This window comes from Aquarana catesbeiana, linkage group LG05 (genome assembly GCF_042186555.1).
Source record: "Aquarana catesbeiana isolate 2022-GZ linkage group LG05, ASM4218655v1, whole genome shotgun sequence".
NCBI lineage: Eukaryota > Metazoa > Chordata > Amphibia > Anura > Ranidae > Aquarana > Aquarana catesbeiana.
In genome coordinates, this window is record NC_133328.1 from 136,261,882 (window position 1) to 136,286,246 (window position 24,365).

Genomic DNA, 24,365 nt, shown 5'->3' on the forward strand with positions numbered 1-24,365 from the left:
AGATGAATGCAGCAACGTACAGAGACATCCTTGATGAGGACCTGCTTCAGAGTGCTCTGGACCTCAGACTGGGGCGAAGGTTCATCTTCCAACAGGACAACGACCCTAAGCACACAGCCAAGATAACAAAGGAGTGGCTATGGGACAACTCTGTGAATGTCTACAAGTGGCCCAGCCAGAGCCCAGACTTGAACCCAACTGAACATCTCTGGAGAGATCTGAAAATGGCTGTGCACTGACGCTCCCCAACCAGCTTGAGAGGTCCTGCAAGGAAGAATGGGAGAAACTGCCCAAAAATAGGTGTGCCAAGCATGTAGCATTATACTCAAAAAGACTTAAGGCTGTAATTGGTGCCAAAGGTGCTTCCACAAAGTATTGAGCAAAAGCTGTGAATATTTATGTACATGGGATTTTTTTCATTTTTTATATTTATTAAATTTGTAAAGATTTGAGGGCGGCACAGTGGTGTGATGGCGGCACAGTGGTGTAGTGGGTAGCACTCTCGCCTAGCAGTAAGAAGGGTCACTGGTTCGAATCCCAACCATGACACTACCTGCCTGGAGTTTGCATGTTCTCCCTGTGCCTGCGTGGGTTTCCTCCGGGTACTCCGGTTTCCTCCCACACTCCAAAGACATGCTGGTAGGTTAATTGGATCCTGTCTAAATTGTCCCTAGTATGTATGAATGTGAGTTAGGGACCTTAGATTGTAAGCTCCTTGAGGGTAGGGACTGATGTGAATGTACAATGTATATGTAAAGCGCTGCGTAAATTGACGGTGCTATATAAGTACCTGAAATAAATAAAATACATTTCAAATAAACTTTTTTCACATTGTCATTATGGGGTATTGTTTGTAGAATTTTGAGGAAAATAATGAATTTAATTCATTTTGGAATAAACCTGTAACATAACAAAATGTGGAAAAAGTGAAGTGCTGTGAATACTTTCCGGATGTACCGTATACAGTATGTTAAACTGTTACATAATACATTTTTTTACTAGTTATGTAAATTCTGTATTTTACAAGCATACAGATTAATACACCTATTATAAAAGTGTCACAAAGTTTTATAGATTTTCTAAAGAGAAACTGCAACAAAAGCTGTTTGACTTCTGACTGTCTCTCTCTAACTGAATCTTCATGCAACCATATAAATACAGTAAAGGTGGGTACACATGTATCGAAATCCCTGCTGAGCCAGACAAATTTCAATCTGTGTGTAGCAGAAGCCAATTATTAGACATTAGATCATTCTATCAAATGCCCCTGCTGGAAAACCAGCATTTAAACAGCCGCTGCAGCTGTTGACTATAAATGTAAATATGAAAAATATGTATTGCATTTTCAGGCTGATTTGACATATGTGTATCTGTTTTTGTGGCTATTTAGGTTTGTTTGAACAACTATGACATATAATTATGTACCTAGTAATACGCATCTTACTTTTATATTCTGTCTAAAGTCCTAGGACTTTGGATTTTGATCACTCTATTTAACCTATTGCATTGGAAAACATCATTTAAAAACATATCATTCAGAAATATATCCAAAAAAAGACAAATATATTACCATGTTTTTCAGGGCGAAGAAGAATACCAAAAGTGTGATCAGCAGGAACATTCAAAGTATCTGCAATACTATGGGAAACCATTAAAATAAAGTAAAAATACCAGCCCTATAAAATAGTACAATATACCGTATAAACTAACTCTAGTTTAGGGCAGGGTAGGCTTTTAAAATTAATAACAAGAGCAGGTCAGGATAGCCGAGTTGTAATGGGGAGTCTGTAACACTGAAAGGTCAGGCAAAAGCATAGTCTAGGTAAGCCAGGTCACACACATGTAGATCAACAATACCGAATCAGCAGCAAGGAAGAGCATAGTCAGAACAAGCCAGGTCATACACAAGTAGATTAGAATCCACACAGTACCGAATCAGCAGCGAGGAAGAGCAAAGTCAGAACAAGCCGGATCATACACAGGATTCTCAAAGATATCAGCTGGGTCAAACGGGAGTACACAAAGGTGGCTATGCTATCACCAGCACTGGTGGCATGTTGACACAGGTGTTCCAACCACTTCAACACTGAGCTAATTCTGATATGTCTCACATATATGTAAAGATCTACATTTTTTTGCTAGAATTTTACTTAGAACCCCAAAACATTATATATGAGGCCCCAAAGAATAAAATGGTGGGTGTTGCAATTTTTTATGTCACATGGTATTTGCACTGCGGTTTTTCATACGCATTTTTTTGTGAAAAATACACTTTAGCAAATTTTAAACCACAAAAACACAATACATAACCCAATTGTTTTGTAAAATATAAAAGATGATGTTACACCAAGTAAATACATACCAAACGTCTCTCTTTAAAAGTGTGCATGCTCGTGGAATGGCGCCAAACTAGTGTACTTAAAAATCTCCATAGGAGACGCTGTACTGTATAAGCCTTTACAGGTTACCAGTTTAGCGTTTCATAGGAGGTCTGGTGCTAGAATTATTATGCCGCGTACACACGAGCGGACTTTCCGGCATACTTGGTCCGGCGGACCAGAGTGTGCCGGACAATCCGCCCGTGTGTGGGCGGCGGCGGACTTTTCCGGCGGACTTCTTCCCAAAAGCCCGCCGGACCTAGATTTCAAACATGTTTGAAATCTTTCCGTCGGACTCAGTTTCGGGCGGAAAGTCCGCTCGTGTGTGTGCTGGTCCGACGGAAAGCCCGCTCGTGTGTAGGCTGGTCCGACAGACCAAATACGACACGAGGGGATGGTATTGCATCTCGCGCTCGCTGCAATAGGAAAAACAAATCTTCCTATTGCGGCGAGCGCGGGGCATACCAGGCCCTTAGGTCTGGTATGGATTATAAAGGGGAACCCCGCTACGCCGAAAAAACGGCGTGGGGTCCCCCTAAAATCCATACCAGACCCCGATCCGAGCACGCAGCCTGGCCGGTCAGGAAAGGGGGTGGGGACGAGCGAGCGCCCCCCCCCCTCCTGAACCGTACCAGGCCGCATGCCCTCAACATGGGGGGTGGGTGCTTTGGGGGAGGGGGGCGCCCTGCGCCCCCCCCCCCAAAGCACCTTGTCCCCATGTTGATGAGGACAAGGGCCTCTTCCCGACAACCCTGGCCGTTGGTTGTCGGGGTCTGCGGGCGGGGGCTTATCGGAATCTGGGAGCCCCCTTTAATAAGGGGGCCCCCAGATCCCGGCCCCCCACCCTATGTAAATGAGTATGGGGTACATGGTACCCCTACCCATTTACCTAGGAAAAAAGTGTAAGTAATAAAACACACTACACAGGTTTTTAAAATATTTTATTAAACAGCTCCGGGGGGGGATCTTCCTCCGGCTTCGGGGGTCTTCTTCCGGCTTCGGGGGTCCCTCCGCTTCATCTTCTCCCGGCGTCCGGTTGGTTCTTCTCCGCTCTCCGGCCTCTTCTCCCGGTGTCGCAGGTCTTCGGCCGGCCCCTCCGCTCTCTTCATGTAGCTCTATTGCGAGCGGAGGTCCGGACTTCTGGGCTTCTTGGCTTCTTGGCTTCTTGGCTTGGCTTGGCTTCTCTTCTCTTCCCCCAGATGTTGACACGACGCTCTCTCCGGCTGGACTGGTTTCTGAGGGCTGCGTTGTGACTTATATAGGCGGAGACCCCGCCCCCATATGATGTCACAGTCCCTGGGCATGCTGGGACTGTGACGTTTTAGGGGGCGTGGTCGACCACGCCCCCCGACCACGCCCCCTAAAACGTCACAGTCCCAGCATGCCCAGGGACTGTGACATCATATGGGGGCGGGGTCTCCGCCTATATAAGTCACAACGCAGCCCTCAGAGACCAGTCCAGCCGGAGAGAGCGTCGTGTCAACATCTGGGGGAAGAGAAGAGAAGAGAAGCCAAGAAGCCAAGAAGCCAAGAAGCCAAGAAGCCCAGAAGTCCGGACCTCCGCTCGCAATAGAGCTACATGAAGAGAGCGGAGGGGCCGGCCGAAGACCTGCGACACCGGGAGAAGAGGCCGGAGAGCGGAGAAGAACCAACCGGACGCCGGGAGAAGATGAAGCGGAGGGACCCCCGAAGCCGGAAGAAGACCCCCCCCCCGGAGCTGTTTAATAAAATATTTTAAAAACCTGTGTGGTGTGTTTTATTACTTACACTTTTTTCCTAGGTAAATGGGTAGGGGTACCATGTACCCCATACTCATTTACATAGGGTGGGGGGCCGGGATCTGGGGGCCCCCTTATTAAAGGGGGCTCCCAGATTCCGATAAGCCCCCGCTCGCAGACCCCGACAACCAACGGCCAGGGTTGTCGGGAAGAGGCCCTTGTCCTCATCAACATGGGGACAAGGTGCTTTGGGGGGGGGGGCGCAGGGCGCCCCCCTCCCCCAAAGCACCCACCCCCCATGTTGAGGGCATGCGGCCTGGTACGGTTCAGGAGGGGGGGGGGCGCTCGCTCGTCCCCACCCCCTTTCCTGACCGGCCAGGCTGCGTGCTCGGATCGGGGTCTGGTATGGATTTTAGGGGGGACCCCACGCCGTTTTTTCGGCGTAGCGGGGTTCCCCTTTATAATCCATACCAGACCTAAGGGCCTGGTATGCCCCGCGACGGGGCTCGCAAGGTGTCAATCTAGCCGATAAAAGCGGCAAGATTGACATCCTTTTCTAGTCCCGTCGCACCTGAGTCACGTTCAAAATGAACGGACTTGTCCGTGTGTGGGCAAGTCCGTTCATTCTGAAAGTCCGCCGGAACTCCGGCGAAAGTCCGTCGGAAAGACGGGCGGACTTAGCCCGCCGGAAAATCCCGGCGTGTGTGGGCAAGTCCGTTCGTTTTAAAGTCCGGCGCACCTGGCGGACAAAGTCCGTCGGAAAGTGTGCCGGACCAAGTAGGATAGAAAGTCCGCTCGTGTGTACGCGGCATTAGTCTCGCTATAACGTTCACGGCGATACCTCACATATGTGATGTGAACACTGTTTACAAATGCATGCACAACCTATGTATGTGTTAGCCTTTGCGTGCCAGCACATGGTTGCTTTTAATTTTTTTATCTTTTTTTTTTTCTTCTTTTTTAAATGTACGCTTTCTTTATTTTTTTTTAATCTCTTTTATTGCTATCAGAAGGGATGAACAACATCCCTTCTGATAGCAATAAAAGAGAATCCTGGTACTGACAGGAGGCATAGGGAGATTGGGAAGTTCATATCCTCTGTTCAGAGAATGCCTTGTTTTTAGTGAAAAGAGTTCAAGGGTTTTTTTTTTTTTTACAATTGAAGGAGGTGCAGAGCCAGCAAACATCTGTGATATCTGTATTATAGCCGTAACTATCATTCTCAGGTCTACACCTTTTCTGCCGACAGGGGAGTGCAGGCTGAAATTAAAACAGATGCTGCAGCAGACAGAGATGGGCACACTTCACTGGAGGTAACTTATTTTTACTGTGTGCAAATGTAAAAAATCATTTTTTGCCTATACATAAACTTCACCCAGGTATAAAAATAAAAGCCCTTCCCATATGCACTGATCACATTTCTAAGCAGGAAAGGCTGTTGAAACTTTATACAAAGGATCTGCATCTGCACCATAATAGCATGATGCAGCTGAAGATATTGATGTGAGAATAAAAATGATTTTGCTGCAAAATTTTCAAACTATTGCCTAAGAAAACTGCATCAAAGGAAAGCTCATTGAGCCGCTTGGGGAAAAAGGTTTACTTTTTTTATTCATTCAGAGAATATGTTTTTTTTTTTGAAGAGTGTATTTAGGATAGTTTAGGATTTGTGTTTTTTATTCCTTTTGTGGTTGGTATTTCATTGTTATTTGCGCACCGTTACTTTACATTTTTTATTTTAATTTTTTAACAAGGGACCTATCTTGGTTCAAGAACTGGTCCACAATAGTGGAAAGCAGTTTTTGTAGCATTTAGATGCTAATTAAAGCCTAATTTATCCTTGAAAAGCACACAAAACCATCTTATTTTTACCCTACCCACTGACAATGTATTTCAACAAAATAGTTATATTTTGACAAAACCTCCTAATTTTTTTTCCCAAATTTAGGGAATAAAAGACTCAATTTCGCTCATCTCTACCTGATACTCTTGGAATAATTTAAAAGTATCATCATTAAATACTTGAAAAAATTAACACCCTATAGACTTCATCTATTAACCCTTTTGACTTTTATTATTATCCAAAGGGGGATTAAATAAAATACACCCGGATTTTGAGTAACATTTGATATTAAATGCATTGAATTCTTTTCCCCAGCTAATCTCACAATATGCAGCAGTTATGCCACAAAAATGTAAGACATGTATATAATGGACCTGGAGAGAAATTTATTTTGCAACAAAACTTGAGTTTTTGAGTGAATGTGCAAAACCTGAGCAAGTACCACATGTTAAATTTTTAATGCTGCCGTTCAGAATAAACATAAGTTTAGTTATAGTTTCACTTACGCTAGCTCTTCTTTAGTTTAATGCATAACGTTGATGACACAGTACTTACGGGTCAAGAACTTTTCCGAGCTGATGTTGAGTACGTTCACGAAAATCATCAAGCCTTTTAGAAACTATGTTAGCAGTGTTGTTCCTAAAAATCAATTGATGCAGGAGTACAAGTTAGTTCAAACACTTGTCAAATGCCTACAGTATTTTCTTAGCATATGGTAGGAGTTTAGAAGGTGACCAGAATGTACATGATTGCTAGCAAGAAGTCATCAGAATGCTCCAAATGCTATCTAGAAGTTTAAAACATATCTATAATGCAGAGACAACAGCAGGCAGAAGAGGAGTACATGGAGACAGAGAAGGGATAGGGTACCAGCAGTAAAAAGGAAGAAGAAATAGGACAGTCTTCCAGAGGTTCATTTTTCCCCTCCCAAACCCCAGCAGCTGTACATGGGTAGAGTAAAAACACTGAGGACACCATTATCTTCAGTGACAATGAGGACTTGTCACATAGGGTACTCTGCCTCAAGCAATCTGTGGTGAATGGGTTAATTTGTACTTAAAGCGGAGTTCCACCCAAAAATGGAACTTCCACTGTCCGGATTCCTACCCCCTTCTGATGTCACATTTGGAACCTTACAGGGGGGAGGGGCGAACATATACTTGTCTAATACAGGTATTTGCTCCTACTTCTGGCAAAAGATCGCGCGCAGTATCCGTGGCGATCTACGCCATGCCCGAGACATTCTCCATCTTCCCCGCTGTCTTCTGGGAGACACACAGGTCCCAGAAGACAGAAGGGACTACTCAGAACACGCAGCGCGACTCGCGCATGTGCAGTAGGGAATCAGGCTGTGAAGCCGCAAGGCTTCACTTCCTGAATCCCTTACTAGTGATGCAAGCGCCTACACCCAGAGCTGAGGGACAGGTCAGCTTCGGGTGAGGACATCGTGGGTACCCTGGACAGGTAAGTCTCCTTATTCTAAAAGTCAGCAGCTGCAGTATTTGTAGATGCTGACTTTAATTTTTTTTTTTTTTTTTTTTAGGCAGAACTTCGCTTTAACCACTTCAGCCCCAGAAGAATTTACCCGCTTCCTGAGCAGGCCATTTTTTGCGATACAGCACTGCATCGCATTAACTGACAATTGCGCAGGTGTGCGACGTTATACCGAAACAAAATGTATTCCTTTTTTCCCTGACAAATAGAGCTTTCTTTTGGTGGTATTTGATCACCTCTGCGGTTTTTATTTTTTGCGCTATAAACAAAAAAAAGCGACAATTTTGAAAAAAAACACAATATTTTGTAGTTTTTGCTATAATAAATAGCCTCAAATTTAAAAAAAAAATTTCCTCAGTTTAGGTCTATATGTATTCTACATATTTTTGGTAAAAAAAATTGCAATAAGAGTATATTGATTGACGCGAAAGTTATAGCGTCTACAAAATAGGGGATAGATTTATGTCATTTTTATTATTATTATTTTTTTTACTAGTAATGGCGGCGATCTTCGATTTTTATCAGGACTGCGACATTGCAGCTGACAGATCGGACACTTTTGACACTATTTTGGGACCATTTACATTTATAAAGTGATGAGAGCTAAAAATAGCCATTGATTACTGTATAAATGTTATTGACAGGGAAGGGGTTAGCACTAGGGGGCGATCAAGGGGTTAACTGTGTTCCCTAGGTGTGTTCTAACTGTAGGGGGGCTGGGACTGACTAGGGGAGGAGAGAGATCGGTGTTCAACACACAAACTCTCTCCTCTCCCCTGAGAGAACCGGGATTTGTGTGTTTACACACACAGATCCCGGTTCTCGCTCTGTCACGAACGATTGCGGGTGCCCGGCGGTCATCGTGCCTGCCAGGCACACGCATCAGCTCCAGGGACACATGGTGGGCGCATGGGGACACCTCCAGCAGCGCGCACACCTGCTGTGACGTCATAGAAAAGCGACGTACAGCTACGGCGATTTGTGCAGCTGTGCCAACCTGCCGCAATATAACTACGGTGGCTGGTCGGTTAGTGGTTAAGCACCTGCACAAGGATTCCAGGATTTGAGCCATGAAGGAGTCTGACCATTACTGGTCTCATCTCAGTGAGAGCAAAAAATTAGCCACTTGGAAGCGGTGCTGCAGAAGAACCGCTTGGTTGTCTTTCCAGAGAGTGGGAGGATCCCCTTTCATGCCTAATGGGTCTGTGATCCTCATATTGCTGAAAGCAGGAGCAGGATTGATAATGGATTTGAAAGGGGTTGTAAAGGCAGAAGTTTTTTTTTATCTTAATGCATTCTATGCATTAAGATAAAAAGCCTTATGTGTGTAGCAGCACCCCCCTCAGCCCCCCTAATACTTACCTGAGCCCCCTCTCTATCCAGTGATGTCCACGAGTGTTTCGGCCGTCCGAGACTCCCCTCCTCCTCCTCCTCATACAGCAGCGTGGCACCATTGGCTCCCTCTGTTGTCAATCAAAGTCAGTTAGCCAATCAGAAAAGAGAGTGGGCTGGGCCGAACCGCAACTCCATGTCTGAATGGACACAGGGAGCTGCAGCTCGGTTTGGGTGCCCCCATAGCAAGCTGCTTGCTGTGGGGGCACTCAACAGAGAGGGGCCAGGAGCACCCAAGAAGAGGAGGATCCGGGCTGCTCTGTGCAAATCCACTGCACAGAGCAGGTAAGTATAACATGTTTGTTATTTTAATTTTTAAAAAAAATTAGACTTTACAATCACTTTAAAGTTTTATTTTAGAACACAGTGGACAGCATCTGGCAGCAGTCACAGACAGCAGCTAAACCATATGATCTCAGTTTATATAGGGTTAAGCATGGATGCATACAACCTATTATTAAACCCACAATGGAAGAACAGCAACTCCTACAACATTCAGTACTATGCAGCAGCCAGATAGACACTCCCTATGTGAGAGTAAAGGAACCAGTACAACTACAGGTAACAGTTCTGCGTTGTATGTCAGTGGAACAATAGGTGATGGATCAGCTATACTGCTGATCTGTAGCACCTATAGCTTTTAGATTTTTTTTGCTGCTAACGCCACAGATCAATTTAGGCCTTATACTAAAATTACTAAATCAGGTCTATTATTAAAAGAAATCAGGTCACAGCCAAAACTACCAATTGCTGACTGCCGATTATAGGAAGATCTTATCCATAAATTGTTTATTTGGACACTTTATTTCATTTATAGTGTGATCCTTGACTTTTTGATTTTTTGTTTTTTTGGTTTTTGATATTTGTGTTTGTTTTTTGATTCCTCAACTTGGTCTCTCTAGCTAAGAAGCTTACGCATAATATATAAGTTATAATTTGTTGTGTTTATGGTCACAGGTTTATGCACTTTTAGCACTTTTTTGCACTTGCACTTTTATCATATCCATAGAGTTCCAGTTAATTTATTCAATTATTTTTTCACATTTTCCTTTGTTACAACGTGCTGCTCCTATTGTTGTTATTATTTATATTTCATTACAAAAGATTTCTTTGCCATTTTGCACGGGTTGGTGGTATTTCCACTTATTATTATCTCTTTTGGTGGTACTTGATCATCTCTGTGGTTTTTATTTTTTGCGCTATAAACAAAAAAAGAGTGACGATTTTGTTCTTATTTCTTATTTTGTACTTTTTGCTATAATAAATATCCCCAATTTTTTTTTTTAAAAAAGCTAATTTTTAATCAGTTTAGGCCGATATGTATTCTTCTACATATTTTTGGTAAAAAAAAAAAATCGCAATAAGCGTATATTGATTGATTTGCGCAAAAGTTATAGCGTCTACAAAATAGGGGATAGATTTATGTCATTTTTATTATTATTATTTTTTTTACTAGTAATGGCGGCAATCTGAGATTTTTATCAGGACAGTAACATTATGGCGGACGCATCGGACACTTTTGACATATTTTTGGGACCATTCGCATTTATACAGCGATCAGTGCTATAAAAATGCACTGATTACTGTAAAAATGTCACTGGCAGGGAAGGGGTTAACACTAGGGGGTGATCAAGAGCTTAATTGTGTTCCCTGTGTGTGTTTCTAACTGTAGGGAGAGGGGACTGACCTAGCGGAAATGACAGATCGTGGTTCCTAGCTCTTAGGAACTCACGATCTGTCTCTTCTCACAGAACAGAACAGGGATTTGTGTGTTTACAAACACACGTCCCTGTTCTGCCTCTCATGCCCGCAATCACTCGTGGCCGCCGGTCATCGCGACCGTCGGCCACAAGCATCGGCACCCCTGCAGTGCAGCGGGTGCCTGCTATCGCGCTTAAAGGAGCCGACCAGAGGCGGCTCTAGGCTTTGTGAGGCCTTAGGCAAATATGAGACACGAGGCCCCACTCACATCCATAATGGGAAAAATAATTCAAGCGATTAAAATTAACTGTATAAATTGCATATATTAAGAGTTTTAAATTCTATGAACTATGAATTCAACGTTTATAAAATTTTCTAAACCAATTCTTCTTTAATTAAATATATATATTACATATATATTATATATTACACGCATATTTCTCCATTTATATGAAGGTCAGGTTAATATAACCCAGCCAGCACAGAGTTTCCCCATATATCAGAGTCTGCAGGATTCCCCCTTACAGTGCAAGGGAACTCTGATATAAAGGGGAATGCTGCAGATCATGATCTAAAGGGGAACCTGCAGACTTCGGTGTAAAGGGGAACTCTAATGTAAGGGAGGGGGAGGGCTCTGGTGACCAAAGATTACCTTTATATCAGAGTCCACTGCATTCCCCTTTACATCACAGAGTTCCAACTTGCATTTAAAATGGGAACTGTAATGTGGAGGGGGCTCTTGAGCACCTTTCGCAGAGTGAGAGAGTCGCAGACATGATACAGTAGATGGTCAGAGACTGCAGACATGATACAAGAGATGATCAGGGACTGCAGACATGATACAAGAGATGGTCAGAGACTGCAGACATGATGCAAGAGATGGGCAGAGACTATGCTGACATACTACAGGAGATGATAAGAGACTGTAGACATAGTAAAAGAGTTGATCAGAGACTGCAGACTTGATACAGGAGATGGTCAGAGAGTGCAGATGATACAAGAGATGGTCAGAGGCTGCAGACATGATACAAGAGATCAGTGGCAGCTGGTGCTCACAATTCTTGGGGGGGGGGGGATGGGGTGCAAACAAACTGAAAAATTCTAAAAAAAAAACATAAATTGCAGCCACTGTGCCCATCAAGTGCAGCCACTGTGCCCATCAAGTGCAGCCACTGTGCCATCAAATGCAGCCACTGTGCCCATCAAATGCAGCCGCTGTGCCATCAGTTGCAGCCACTGTTCCCATCAAATGCAGCCACTGTGCTATCAAATGCAGCCACTGTGCCATCAAATGCAGCCACTGTGCACATCAAATGCAGCCACTGTGCCCTCAATAGCAGCCACTGTGCCCATCAAAGGCAGCCGCTTTGCCAACAGTTGCAGCCACTGTTCCCATCAAATGCAGCCACTGTGCTATCAAGTGCAGCCACTGTGCCATCAAGTGCAGCCCTTTTCCAATAAAATGCAGCCACTGTGCCCATCAAATGCAGCCACTGTGCCCATCAAATGCAGCCACTTTGCTCATCAAATGCAGCCACTGTGCCCATCAAATACAGCCACATCTCTTGTGGGGTGCCTAGAGCCACCCCCTTTGTGGCAGACAGCATCTGTTTCATTGGGGGGAGGATATGTGCTAGGGGGGCTTTGGGAGGGGAGAAGACATGTGTTGGGGGGTGGATTTCATATCCAAGCCCCCTTGTAGCACAAGTCCTAAAGTGCCCCCTAGCACACAGTGGCATCACTAGGGTGGGTGTCACCTGGTGCGGCAGAACGTGGTGTCACCCCCCGGCACTTAGTAGGTTAGTGCGTTGGTGTGGCTCTCCCCCCTTAACCTGCCACAATGGATGGAGCAGGGATGGGATTGAGGGGGAAGGGGAATAGAGCTGGAATGGGATTGGGGGAATGGATGGAGCCAGAATAGAATCGGGGGATGGATAGAGCTGGGATGGGATCAGGGTGGTAGATGGAGTTGGGATGGGACCGGGGGGAATGGAGGTAGCCGGGATGGGATCAGGGGGATCGAGGGAGCCGGGATGGAATCAGGGGGATGGAGGGAGCAGGGATGGAATCAGGGGATGGAGGGAACTGGGATGGAATTGGGGGGGGATGGAGGGAGCCGGGATGGGATCAGGGGGATGGATGGAGCCGGGATGGGATTGGGGGGAATTGATGAAGCTGGGATGGGATCGGGGGGAATGGATGGAGCCGGAATGGGATTGGGGTGGGGTGGATGGAGCCAGGATGGTATGGGGGAATGGATGGAGCTGGGTTTGGATCGGGGGGATGGCTGGAGCCGGGATGGGATTGGGGTGGGGTGGATGGAGCCAGGATGGGATCGAGGGGAATGGATGGAGCCCGGATGGGATTGGAGTGGGCTGGATGGATTCGGGGTTGGATGGGTGGTGGATGGAGCCGTGATGGTATGGGGGTGGATGGAGTTGGGATTGGATCGGGGGATGGATGGAGCCGGGATGGGATTGGGGTGGGGTGGATGGAGTCGGGTTGGAATGGGGGGTGGATGGAGCTGGGTTGGTATGGGGGATGGATGTAGCTTGGATTGGATCAGGGGATGAATAGAGCTGGGATGAGATTGGGGTGAAGTGGATGGAGCCGGAATGGGATGGGGGGTGGATGGAGATTGGATGGGATGGGGGTGGATGGAGCTGGGATGTATGGGGGGGGTGGATGGAGCTGGGATTGGATCGGGGGGATGGATGGATTTCCTCTCCCCCAAATCACTCCAAGTGAACTCTTTGCTTGTCCCCCCTCCCCTTCCTGCTCCTCCTCCTCCATCTCTGACCTCTGTGCACAGGAAAACATTACAGCACAGGAGGAGGAGGGGCGGGTTCAGTTCGCTCTGCTCCAACAGTGCACTCACTGTACTGTGTGTGTGTCAGGCAGCTGGGGAGAGATGCCAGGCCAGCTGCAATGCACAGTGGAGTGGAGCTCATGGCGTGCAGGAATGAAGACACCCCGCACAAGTCGCGGGCATTGCGGTACTCTAATTCGCCGGGACTCCGGGTCGAGAATGGATCATATTGCAGCACGGTCCCGGCGAATCATCGAAGCTGCAGTATGGGCAAATTAGGCGGCTGCGAGGCCCCTCTGGGGGCGAGGCCTAAGGCGACCGCCTAATTTGCCTAATAGAGGTAATTTTAGTTCACACATGCACAATATACTTTTTGTAAAATATAAAAGAGGTTGTTGTTGAGTAAATAAATACGAAACATATCACATCTTAAAATTGCACACGCTCGTGAAATGGAGACAAAGTTTGATACTCAAAATTGTCCATAGGCAACACTTTAAAGATCATCAGTTAGAAGTTAACAATGAATAATAGCCCTAGAATTCTTGCTCTTATTTCAGCATCGCAGCAATACCTAATACGTATTGCCTAGCTATTATATATATACTTAGAACCTGACACATATGTTAGGTTTGTATATGCATGTAAGTGAAGATGTGGGGGCCCTAAATGTTTGTTCCTTTAATTTTTAATCTTCTGTTATTTATCTTAAATTTATTGCTATCACATTCGGGACTGATGAGCCCCTATAAAATAGTACAATGTACATGACCAATCTTTTTTAAGGAGACGCTAGGGGCCTATCAGACCCCTAATGTCAACTCTTGACCCAGTTAAAGCTAATCAAGCCCAAATCATGCTTAATCGGCTTTTTCCCCATGCACAACAGCCAGGAAATGACAGCTCTGAAACTGCTGCTTGTCTCTTCTAGATTCATCTAGTGTAGAGACAATCAGCAATGGATGTTCACTGATCATCCTCCACTCTCCCCAACGATATTCACCATGGCAGTACCAAGTTGGCACATTGCCCACGCGATCAGGTAGATTTACAGCTTCCCTAATCATTTCCACAAGAAAGCCAAAAAGCAGCTGCGGAAGTACTAACACTTCTGGCTGCTATAAGGAATGTGTGTATATGCCGCCGCATGTGCAAATGTACAGTATCTCACAAAAGTGAGTACACCCCTCACATTTTTATAAATATTTTATTATATCTTTTCATTTAAAAAAAATGACACTTTGCTACAATGTAAATTAGTGAGCGTACAGCTTATATAATAGTGTAAATTTGCTGTCCCCTCAAATTAACTCAACACACAGCCATTAACCTCCCCGGCAGTATGATTATTTCAGATTTTTGATGCTGAAAGCGGTACAATTATTTTGCATGGAAATTTGGCGTTTTATATTGTAGGCCTGTAATTCTTAGGAATAACTCACTTAAATCTGTTCAAACAAGAGTCTAGTAGACATCCCGAGTATGATAAAGTTTGAAAAACAAAATCATAAACTATAATATAATAAATAACTATTAATAATTATAACAAATAATAATAATATAATAATAATAAAAATTATTCAATAATGTAATCAAATCAAAAACAGTTGCAGAATTGTCGCTGTCATTACTTTCAGTGTTTGATGACAGATCTCCCCACAAATCACTATCGCTCAATTCTGCAAGTGATTCAAATTTATCATCACTATTTTCTAACTGGTCTAAAACCACTTTTGATGTAAAGGGACGGTTTTGGTTGCTATGGACAATCTCCAGTTTCCAGGCAGAAAGAACAGTATTTATAATATAAAACTGCATGCAGGGCACTGGACAGACCACTAGGGACAAAAGGGATGTGAAATAAATTGATACAGTAATGTAATATGTAAGATTACAGTGTACTGTATATGTATTGTGTGTTTTACTTTTTGAATTTGCCGCCGTTCTCTGTCCCCGTGCGTCGCAACACTCGCAGGGAATGGAGCTCGGCTCCGTGATAGATCGAGCGGAGGACTGCTCTCTCACAGTGCGGGAAGACATTGCAGGATCCTGGGGACAAGGTAAGTAACATGTACCTGGATCCTGCGATGCAATCCCGAGTGTGGCTCGGGGTTACCGCTTTTGGTACTGAAAATCCACCCCGAGCCACACTCGGAAATACTGCCAGGGGGGTTAATGTCTAAACCGCTGGCAACAAAAGTGAATACACCCCTAAGTGAAAATGTTCAAATTGGGCCCAATTAGCCATTTTCCCTCCCCGGTGTCATGTGACTCGTTAATGTTACAAGGTCTCAAGTGTGAGAGCAGGTGTGTTAAATTTGGTGATATCACTCTCACTCTCTCATACTGGTCACTGGAAGTTCAACATGGCACCTCATGGCAGAGAACTCTCTGAGGATCTGAAAAAAAAAGAATTGTTGCTCTACATAAAGATGGCCTAGGCGATAAGAAGATTGACAAGACGCTGAAACTGAGCTGCAGCATGGTGGCCAAGACCATATAGCGGTTTAACGGGACAGGTTCCACTCAGAACAGGCCTCGCCGTGGTTGACCAAAGAAGTTGAGTGCACATGCTTAGCATCATATCCAGAGGTTGTCTTTGGGAAATAGACCTATGAGTGCTGCCAGCATTGCTGCAGAGGTTGAAGGGGTGGGGGGTCAGCCTGTCAGTGCTCAGACCATATGCCGCACACTGCATCAAATTGGTCTGCATGGCTGTCATACCAGAAGGAAGCCTCTTCTAAAGATGATGCACAAGAAAGCCCGCAAACTGTTTGCTGAAGACAAGCAGACTAAGAACATGGATTACTGGAACCATGTCATTTGGTCTGATGAGACCAAGATAAACTTATTTGGCTCAGATGTGTCAAGCATGTGTGGTGGCAACCAGGTGAGGAGTACAAAGACAAGTGTGTTGTGCCTACAGTCAAGCATGGTGGGGGGAGTGTCATGGTCTGGGGCTGCATGAGTGCTGCTGGCACTGGGGAGCTACAGTTTATTGAGGGAACCATGAATGCCATCATGTACTGTGACATACTGAAGCAGAGCATGATCCTTCCCCTTTGGAGACTGGGCCGCAGGGCAGTATTCCAACATAAAAAAACGGGAGCTATTCCTGCGCTACCAAATTGGAAAAAAGGGTAGTATTCGTACAAAATTCAAACTAAATTCAGAGACTGTATAAAACGTATGCAACTGGACAGCTGCATGCACCAAAGCAGGGGCCCAGACAAAAGCCCGAAACAAATAAATAGAAAAGAGGGGGGGGGGTGCTGCGCTAACCAGAGAGTCTATACTCGTTAGTAGTATCTTATTAAAGTAGAACAAGAGGCCTCAGTGAAATGGAATAAATATACGTATAAAAATCGCATGAACTGAAGTGTTTAAAACGTATGAGTTGGTGTGGTAACTAGAAATGGAGGCAAGTGGTTTGAATATATGTTGATCCAACAAGGTGATAAACATAAATATAAGCAATAAAACATATGTCTAAAATCATTCAATCAAATAAATAAAATATATCAAAGTGCTGGTGCTCTCGTGCCTTAAAAAATAATACAGACTGGTAAGTATAATAAAGTGCATGAATGGATTATAAAAAAATCAATACATCAAGTGAAGAAACAAGAAAGGCATAATCGCCAAATCCTGGTGTTGCAGCAAGTGCAAAGAGTAAACTCAGTGTGAGTGATCACATAAATAAATAAATATAATAATCCAATATAATTGCTAGTGTCCAAAAAATAATGTAGTGTCCAGAAAATACGTGCAACCAAAGACAAATCTTATCAATGGTGCACAGAAAAAAGTGCTCAAACACAGCAATAAAATGACAGTGGGGTGGTGATATGCAGACAAAACACTCTGTGTCCTCTGTGTCCTCTTCATGCGTTGTATCCTACGAGCAGCGAGCTCGTAATGCTTTCAACAAAGAAAGAAACAAGCCTATTCCGTCCCTACGCATTACGAGCTCGCTGCTCGTAGGATACAACGCTGTGTTAACAAACTGCTTAATGTGAGTACTCTGTCTATATGTATACATAAATAAAGTGACCCCCATAAAAACATACTTCACTATTTGGGTACCTTGTCCTATACTTTATATACATTTGAGATGAGATGCGGAGGAGGAGCTAGGAACCGCACTGTCCCAGGACCCCAACTAGGACCATAGCTAGATACATCTAGCCTTCAATAGGATCCTGCAGAGTCGGCAAGCGTGGATACTGAAACGCAGTAGAGACCCAGGACCCTGTGACTAAACAACTTATATGCGGTTGACCTAGCACCGCTAGGTAAGGGGCCATTACCTACACTAGCGCATGCTGCATGAAGAGGACACAGAGGACACAGAGTGTTTTGTCTGCATATCACCACCCCACTGTCATTTTATTGCTGTGTTTGAGCACTTTTTTCTGTGCACCATTGATAAGATTTGTCTTTGGTTGCACGTATTTTCTGGACACTACATTATTTTTTGGACACTAGCAATTATATTGGATTATTATATTTATTTATTTATGTGATCACTCACACTGAGTTTACTCTTTGCACTTGCTGCAACACCAGGATTTGGCGATTATGCCTTTCTTGTTTCTTCACTTGATGTATTGATTTTTTATAATCCATTCATGCACTTTATTATACTTACCAGTCTGTATTATTTTTTAAGGCACGAGAGCACCAGCACTTTGATATATCTTATTTATTTGATTGAATGATTTTAGACATATGTTTTATTGCTTATATTTATGTTTATCACCTTGTTGGATCAACATATATTCAAACCACTTGCCTCCATTTCTAGTATTCCAACATAATAATAACCTAAAACACACATCCAAGACGTCCACTGCCTTGCTAAAGAAGCTGAGGGTAAAGGTGATGGACTGGCCAAGCATGTGTCCAGACCTAAACCCTATTGAGCATCTGTGGGGCATCCTCAAATGGAAGGTGGAGAAGCGCAAAATCTCTAACACCAACCAGCTCCATGATGTCGTCATGGAGGAGTGTAAGAGGACTTCAGTGGCAACCTGTGAAGCTCTGGTGAACTCCATGCCCAAGAGGGTTAAAGCGGTGCTGGAAAATAATGGCGGCCACACAAAATATTCACACTTTGGGCCCAATTTGGACATTTTCAATTAGGGGTGTACTCACTTTTGTTGCCAGCGGTTTAGACATTAATGGCTATGTGTTGAGTTATTTTGAGGGGACAGCAAATTTACACTGTTATACAAGCTGTACACTCACTACTTTACATTGTAGCAAAGTGTCATTTCTTCAGCGTTCACATGAAAGGATATAATAAAATATTTACAAAAATGTGAGGGGTGTACTCACTTTTGTGAGATACTGTATGTCTTCAATCAGTGGCAGCAAAAGGTTTAATTCAATAATATAACAGCAAAAAGACCTGCAAAATATGTGATTCAAGAATACAATGTTGTTGATGGTGTCCATGAGAATCGTACTGTATCGGAATACTGCATATACCCCAAAGCGTTTCCAAAGCATTTATTAGAAAGAAATGGTGTTTTTCCGTGTTTTCCTTAAAGTCACATAACAAGGAGGACCTTCTCTCCACTTTTTTTTTTTTTTTTTACGTTGTTTTATATGTTCTCCATGGGAATGCCCAGCTCCCCATGCCCTTCATTTGACAACCTGTTGTCTATTAGCCTTGAAAATTTCCAGGATTGATTTCTAAGTCCTTCCTTAATAAACTTCATTGGACTCAGAATAAAGTTTTAAATTGTTGGACTTTATAAAGGGTTCGATGAATGCCTTAATTATTTACTAATGCATGCACACCTGCATTCATTTGTAGGTTTTTTTTTAGTGTGCCTTTAAAGGCTGTAAACATAAAACCTAGAGAGATTAAGCTGCTGTGGACTGGCCTGTAAAATGTACACAAGATGTGTATGAAAGCAGAATGAGTATTTTTCAGAGCCCGTTCCTGAGCTTCATGGTGCTGCTGTTATAACTGCCCCTATGTGTCCTTATGAACCCGGTCTATGTCCTCATTAACCCGTCCAATTTCCTGCATCATGAAGACACATGCAACGCTCAACTGGGAAAGCTCAAAAGTGGCATGCTACAAGGTACAAGTGGTTCCTGCTTTCATACATACTATTATTACATGATACAAAGCAGCTCACAGTTCATTTTTAACTAAACCAATAAACACAAAGAAAGATATCTACCTTTTGATTTCTTGGAGCCACCTTAGGGATTTTGCAACATTCCTACCATCACTAAAATGAGGTGTTTCGATTCCAAATGATCTGTCCTTCTTGAATTTAGTCCAGTCATATTTTCTGTCCTTTATTTCACCTAAAAAAGTTAACAAGAAAACATGTTAGCAAGATATCTACTGAAGTTGTTTTTCAAATGAATGTTGTCAGCACATATTAGTATGTAAACTAGACTCAAATACAAGGGTGACATTCCTTCCTATTCATAAAACCACAGCACGTTATTCTATCCAAACTATAACAGCAGACAGCAGTTTGTTTGGATTTTCCAGAATATACATCCTTTCCAAATTTAATTTGGAAAGGGTGTAAGAAATGGGTAAAGCATGAAGTAGCTCCTTTAATTTAGTTGTTCTTCTCTTGTGACACAACCCTATTATTTCCACCACAAGTTTACATGGAACCTTAGCGTTTTTAATTTGGATAAAGTGTGGAAGGTTTAGAACCTTAGATAGATTTTAAATGCAATGTCCAGTTTGTGGAGATTTCTCATCCCTTCCAGAATGGTCTACAGGATTGTAAGTGAGCATAACCAACAGGTACCCAGGCAGCAATAAAAATCACCTTGTTAAAAGAGTATGCAACTATTACAACTTCTTTTGAGCTTTTTTTGGTATGTGTGCCCCTGTATGGAGATTCTCCTGGGTAGGCGTAGCTTGAAACTTGTGGTTTCCAATGCAAAAGTTAACCTTGACCCCCCACTACCACCTGCTTCCTCCACCGCGCACAAAGATACACCCACCACGCGCCAAGATACTTCAAGTGGCTAAAGAGTTTTTTTTACATCTTTATTTACATATTGAGAAGGTAATTCAAAGGATTTTAGAGAAGCTGTCCAAATGTTGACATAATGTACCTCTCTAATTCATTTTAAATACCTTGGAGCATGGGTAGGCACACTTTGAGAGGTGGAGATCTACCTGAACAACTTCAACGAGATCAAAGATCCCTGGGGTTTGACACTTTTTTTTGTTAAAGAAATGAACTAGCAAGGCCTAACTAAATAGTAAGGGAAACTTGAAAAAATATAATAAAACAAATGTCACTGTGAAAATATAAACTAACATAAGCCTATTTTGAAAGTGGACAGTGTCAGTCAGTAGAACAGTATACTGGAACTAAAGCATAGTAAACATAGCTCCCAATTGTCTATGATTTTGAGGGACTGTCCCTGATTTAAAACAATGTCCCTCTGTACATCTGTTCACGTCCAGAATTTATAGAGACATCCACCCCCTTCATGCAGTAAGTAGAACAAGCACAGCTGTGGACAATAATCACAGGCTGTGCTACAGCTTCCTCCCCGTCAGGGCCGAAACTAGGGGGGGGGCAGGTTACCCCATTGCCACATCGAGAGGGTTACCACCGGGGGTGTCACTAGCACTGTGTACCACTGCTCTAAGGCTGCCATTGCCACTGCCACCCAACTCTAATGGATAGGCGGCGCTTGCTGCATAGTTCGGCAAATACCGGAGAAACAAAAAGGGGGAGGAGGAAGACTGCACTAGTGCTGAATCACTCTGCTCCTCCTGCCTGCCCGGCCCCTAAAAAATCATTCCCGAGCATCGCTGTTCCTACTGTTGCTTAGCAACTTAATGGGGCAGGTGGGAGGAGCTGATAGATTCAACGCTAGTGCGCTGTGCAGTCTCCCTCCTTCTATTTGTTTGTCCAGTGTTTGCTGGACTATGCAGTGGGCACCGCCTGTCCGTTATACTTTATCGAGCAGCAGTGGCACCCTTAGAGCAGTGGTACCTGTTGGAGACGGCACCCCCGGCGGCAGAAGCAGAGTGATCCAGCACTGGAGCACTGTGAGGTCTTTCTCCTTCTGCACAAGTCCTACCCAGTGCCCAAACAACCCACGCCTTTTCTAACAGAGCTGCAGTAGAAATTTCCATGGGAGAGCCTGCCTGGAACTTAAAGGCATTTATTAGGAGAGGGAGATTGTGTGCTGAAGCAGGGGTCCCCAACCCTTGGGCTGTGGACCGGTTCATGGCCTGTTGATGAGCGGGTCATGCAGTAAGAGGTGAGCGGCGACTGTGGTCCATACAGGACTACCACAGACCATGGTGGCCGCTCACTTCCTGCTGTGCAGCCATGTCACTGAGCCCGTGTATCCCTTCCTGGGTCTCCAGATGATGTCATCCTATCAGCAGGACAGGGGGTGGGAGGAGCTGGAGATCTGCTCAGGAGAGTGGGATTCTTTTCATATTAACAAGCGGGTAATCACCCGCATGATAAGTTGGGCAGCTCCCACCTTCCGTCCACATCTGCAGCTCCTCCTGCTTCCTGCCCTGCTTACAGTATGGCATCGGCGGCGAGGGGAGACCCAGGAGAGAACACATGGCTGAAAACTGCATCTGCCCTGCCACAGGTATGCAGGGGAGGTAGAGACTGAAATGGGGCACAATGATGGGGTAGTGAGAGAGGAAGGGGGGGGCCATGACTGCAAGGGGCACTGTGATGGGCGGGAGAAGGCTGTGATTGCTAGGGGCACTATAATGTAAAGGTATGCTGTGATATAAAGGGGACTGCACTGTAAAGGGACACTGCAATCATTACAGTGCCCCTTTACAGTGCAGTTCCCTTTAGATCACAGGGGGGTTGTGGTGTGAAGGGGGCTAAGGACAGACTTCACCATATAATATGAGATAGACCAGAGGAAATGGACTCTAGATTATAAGAGTCATGAGAGCAGTATGATAGAATATCCTTAAGACAGGAGTCATCAACCCTCTTTGCTTTGCAGCGAAACAGGAGACCTCTATGGCTTTTCTTTGGTGTCCTAAGGGAACACTCACATAGGGAATAATCAATGGTTCACTGGCAAATCATGCATGTAAGATGAATCAAAGAAACTCCCATAGTGTGAAATCGTATAAAATTTAATAAAGATAAAAGATGCCAAATACTAACATAGAGGCAGTTAAAAACAAGCATATATGCAATGTATATCTGTCCTGGAATTCAAGCCAACAGCCTTGCGGGATCAGTGGGCAGTCGTAAGCATGGACTCCGCCCAATGTATTTCATGAAAGATCATGTCATCGGGTCATGGGGGCCACACTCGTCACCATGCATTTATGTAAAATAGGTCAGTACAGTTAAGACCAAACAGCTGTTTGTCAAACCTCAGTTTGAAAAACAAAATGGCCACCGTTACCATGTATTAGATGGCCAAACCTCTTTTTCAATTACACCACTATAATCTGATGAGAGGCCAAGCCTTTGAGTTGGGAAGGAGAAGGTTTGCTGGTAACAGCAGATGTTGCGTCATTGTACACATGCATATCCCACCATTTGGGCTTCAAAGCTGTTCAACACTTTTTATCTAAGGAAATCGACATTCCTCAGATGCAACAAAATTTCATTTTGGACCTTGTGGCATTTGCCACTACACATAATTATTTCTGGTTCAACCAACATAATTATATCCAAAAAAAGTGTGTGGCCACTGGGGCCAAATTTGCCCCCCAGTCTGGCCAACCTTTTCATGGCCAAATGGGAGAAGGATGTTGTCTGTACATATGCCAGGCCCAAACGTATCCTTTGGTCGAGGTATATAGACGACATCCTCCTCCTATGAAAGGGAAACCTTGAATTGTTACGAAACTTTATGGCCGACCTAAACTCAAATGATCAAGGTATTTTTATATTATATTTTCTATATTAAATCTATACACCTTTTATATTTGGAAATTAAGGTAAAACATAACAAGCTGATTACTAGCACCTTTTTCAAATCCACTGATCGTAACTCTTTTACACCGACTGACAGCTGTCGCTGCAAAGTTTGGCTGCAGTCTGTACCTCGGAGTCAGTTCATCATTTCCAACGTAACTGCACCAGTATTGAAAATTACGATAAACATTTTTTTTTAAAGACATTGGTCTATATTAAAAAATTATAGGGTTCTTGGTCCTCTATTGCTGGACAAACCCAGTGTGGTCTTTAGGGGTCTACCGCCATACAGGCCAGAAGAGCCCCCAATGTAATTGATCCTCCGAAAAGACCCACTTTCTTCCATGAGCTAGTACGGTACTATCCTTGTAAAAAATGTGCAGTCAAATAATGCCAAATCAATACTGCAGGATGCAGAAAAACTTGCACGCTTACCTCCACAGTTACTGCCAAAAGGTATACAATTAGAAAATGTATTACCTGTACAACTAAAAATGTAGTTTATCTGATCACCTGCTTCTGAGGCAAACAATATGTCGGCAGAACAATCAGATCCTTCTCTGTATGTGTTGGTGAACATATAAACAACATCAGAAAAGGTATCAAGGAGCATTCTGTTTCTCAATACTTTGCATGTTGTCATAACAGGGACCCACAAGGTACATCTTCTTTAGCAATTGACAAATATACTGCCCCTTGGAGGGGAGGTTCCACCAAAAGGGGCTTGAGACACGGTGAATCCATGAATTTAAATCTTACACACCTCATGGCATGGAGGTAAAATGGGATATAAATGCCTTCATCAGTAATACTTACATTTTCCCATTCCATTACGTTGAGATGTTTGCTGGATGGTTTCATGCACAAATCATTATTACCAACCATTGATTATATTGTTTATCTTTTACTTATTGTACCATGACTCTTTTGTGTTGAACATTTTATACCTTTTGTTTGAGGGCAGAATTCCACTTATTATCAGGCGGTGTGTGTGTATTTGGTTTATTTTTTAACATAAGGTTTGGCTATTTACCCTTGCCAGTCTTTAATTTGACTTTTAGTATACAATATATTTATATACAACTTCTTTTATACAGTTGC

At 43.8% G+C, this 24,365-nt stretch overlaps 1 protein-coding gene across 1 annotated transcript in view; it reads right to left on the reverse strand.

Moving 5' to 3' along the window:
* The window catches only part of EFHB (EF-hand domain family member B), an 89,990-nt gene that overhangs the window by 12,898 nt on the left and 52,727 nt on the right, over positions 1–24,365 (reverse strand). The window contains exons 6-8 of the mRNA XM_073630217.1: positions 19,536–19,665; positions 6,495–6,578; positions 1,571–1,638 (exon numbers count right to left, since the gene is read on the reverse strand). Coding sequence (XP_073486318.1) covers positions 1,571–1,638; positions 6,495–6,578; positions 19,536–19,665 — 282 coding nt within the window. The remainder of the gene's footprint in view (positions 1–1,570; positions 1,639–6,494; positions 6,579–19,535; positions 19,666–24,365) is intronic.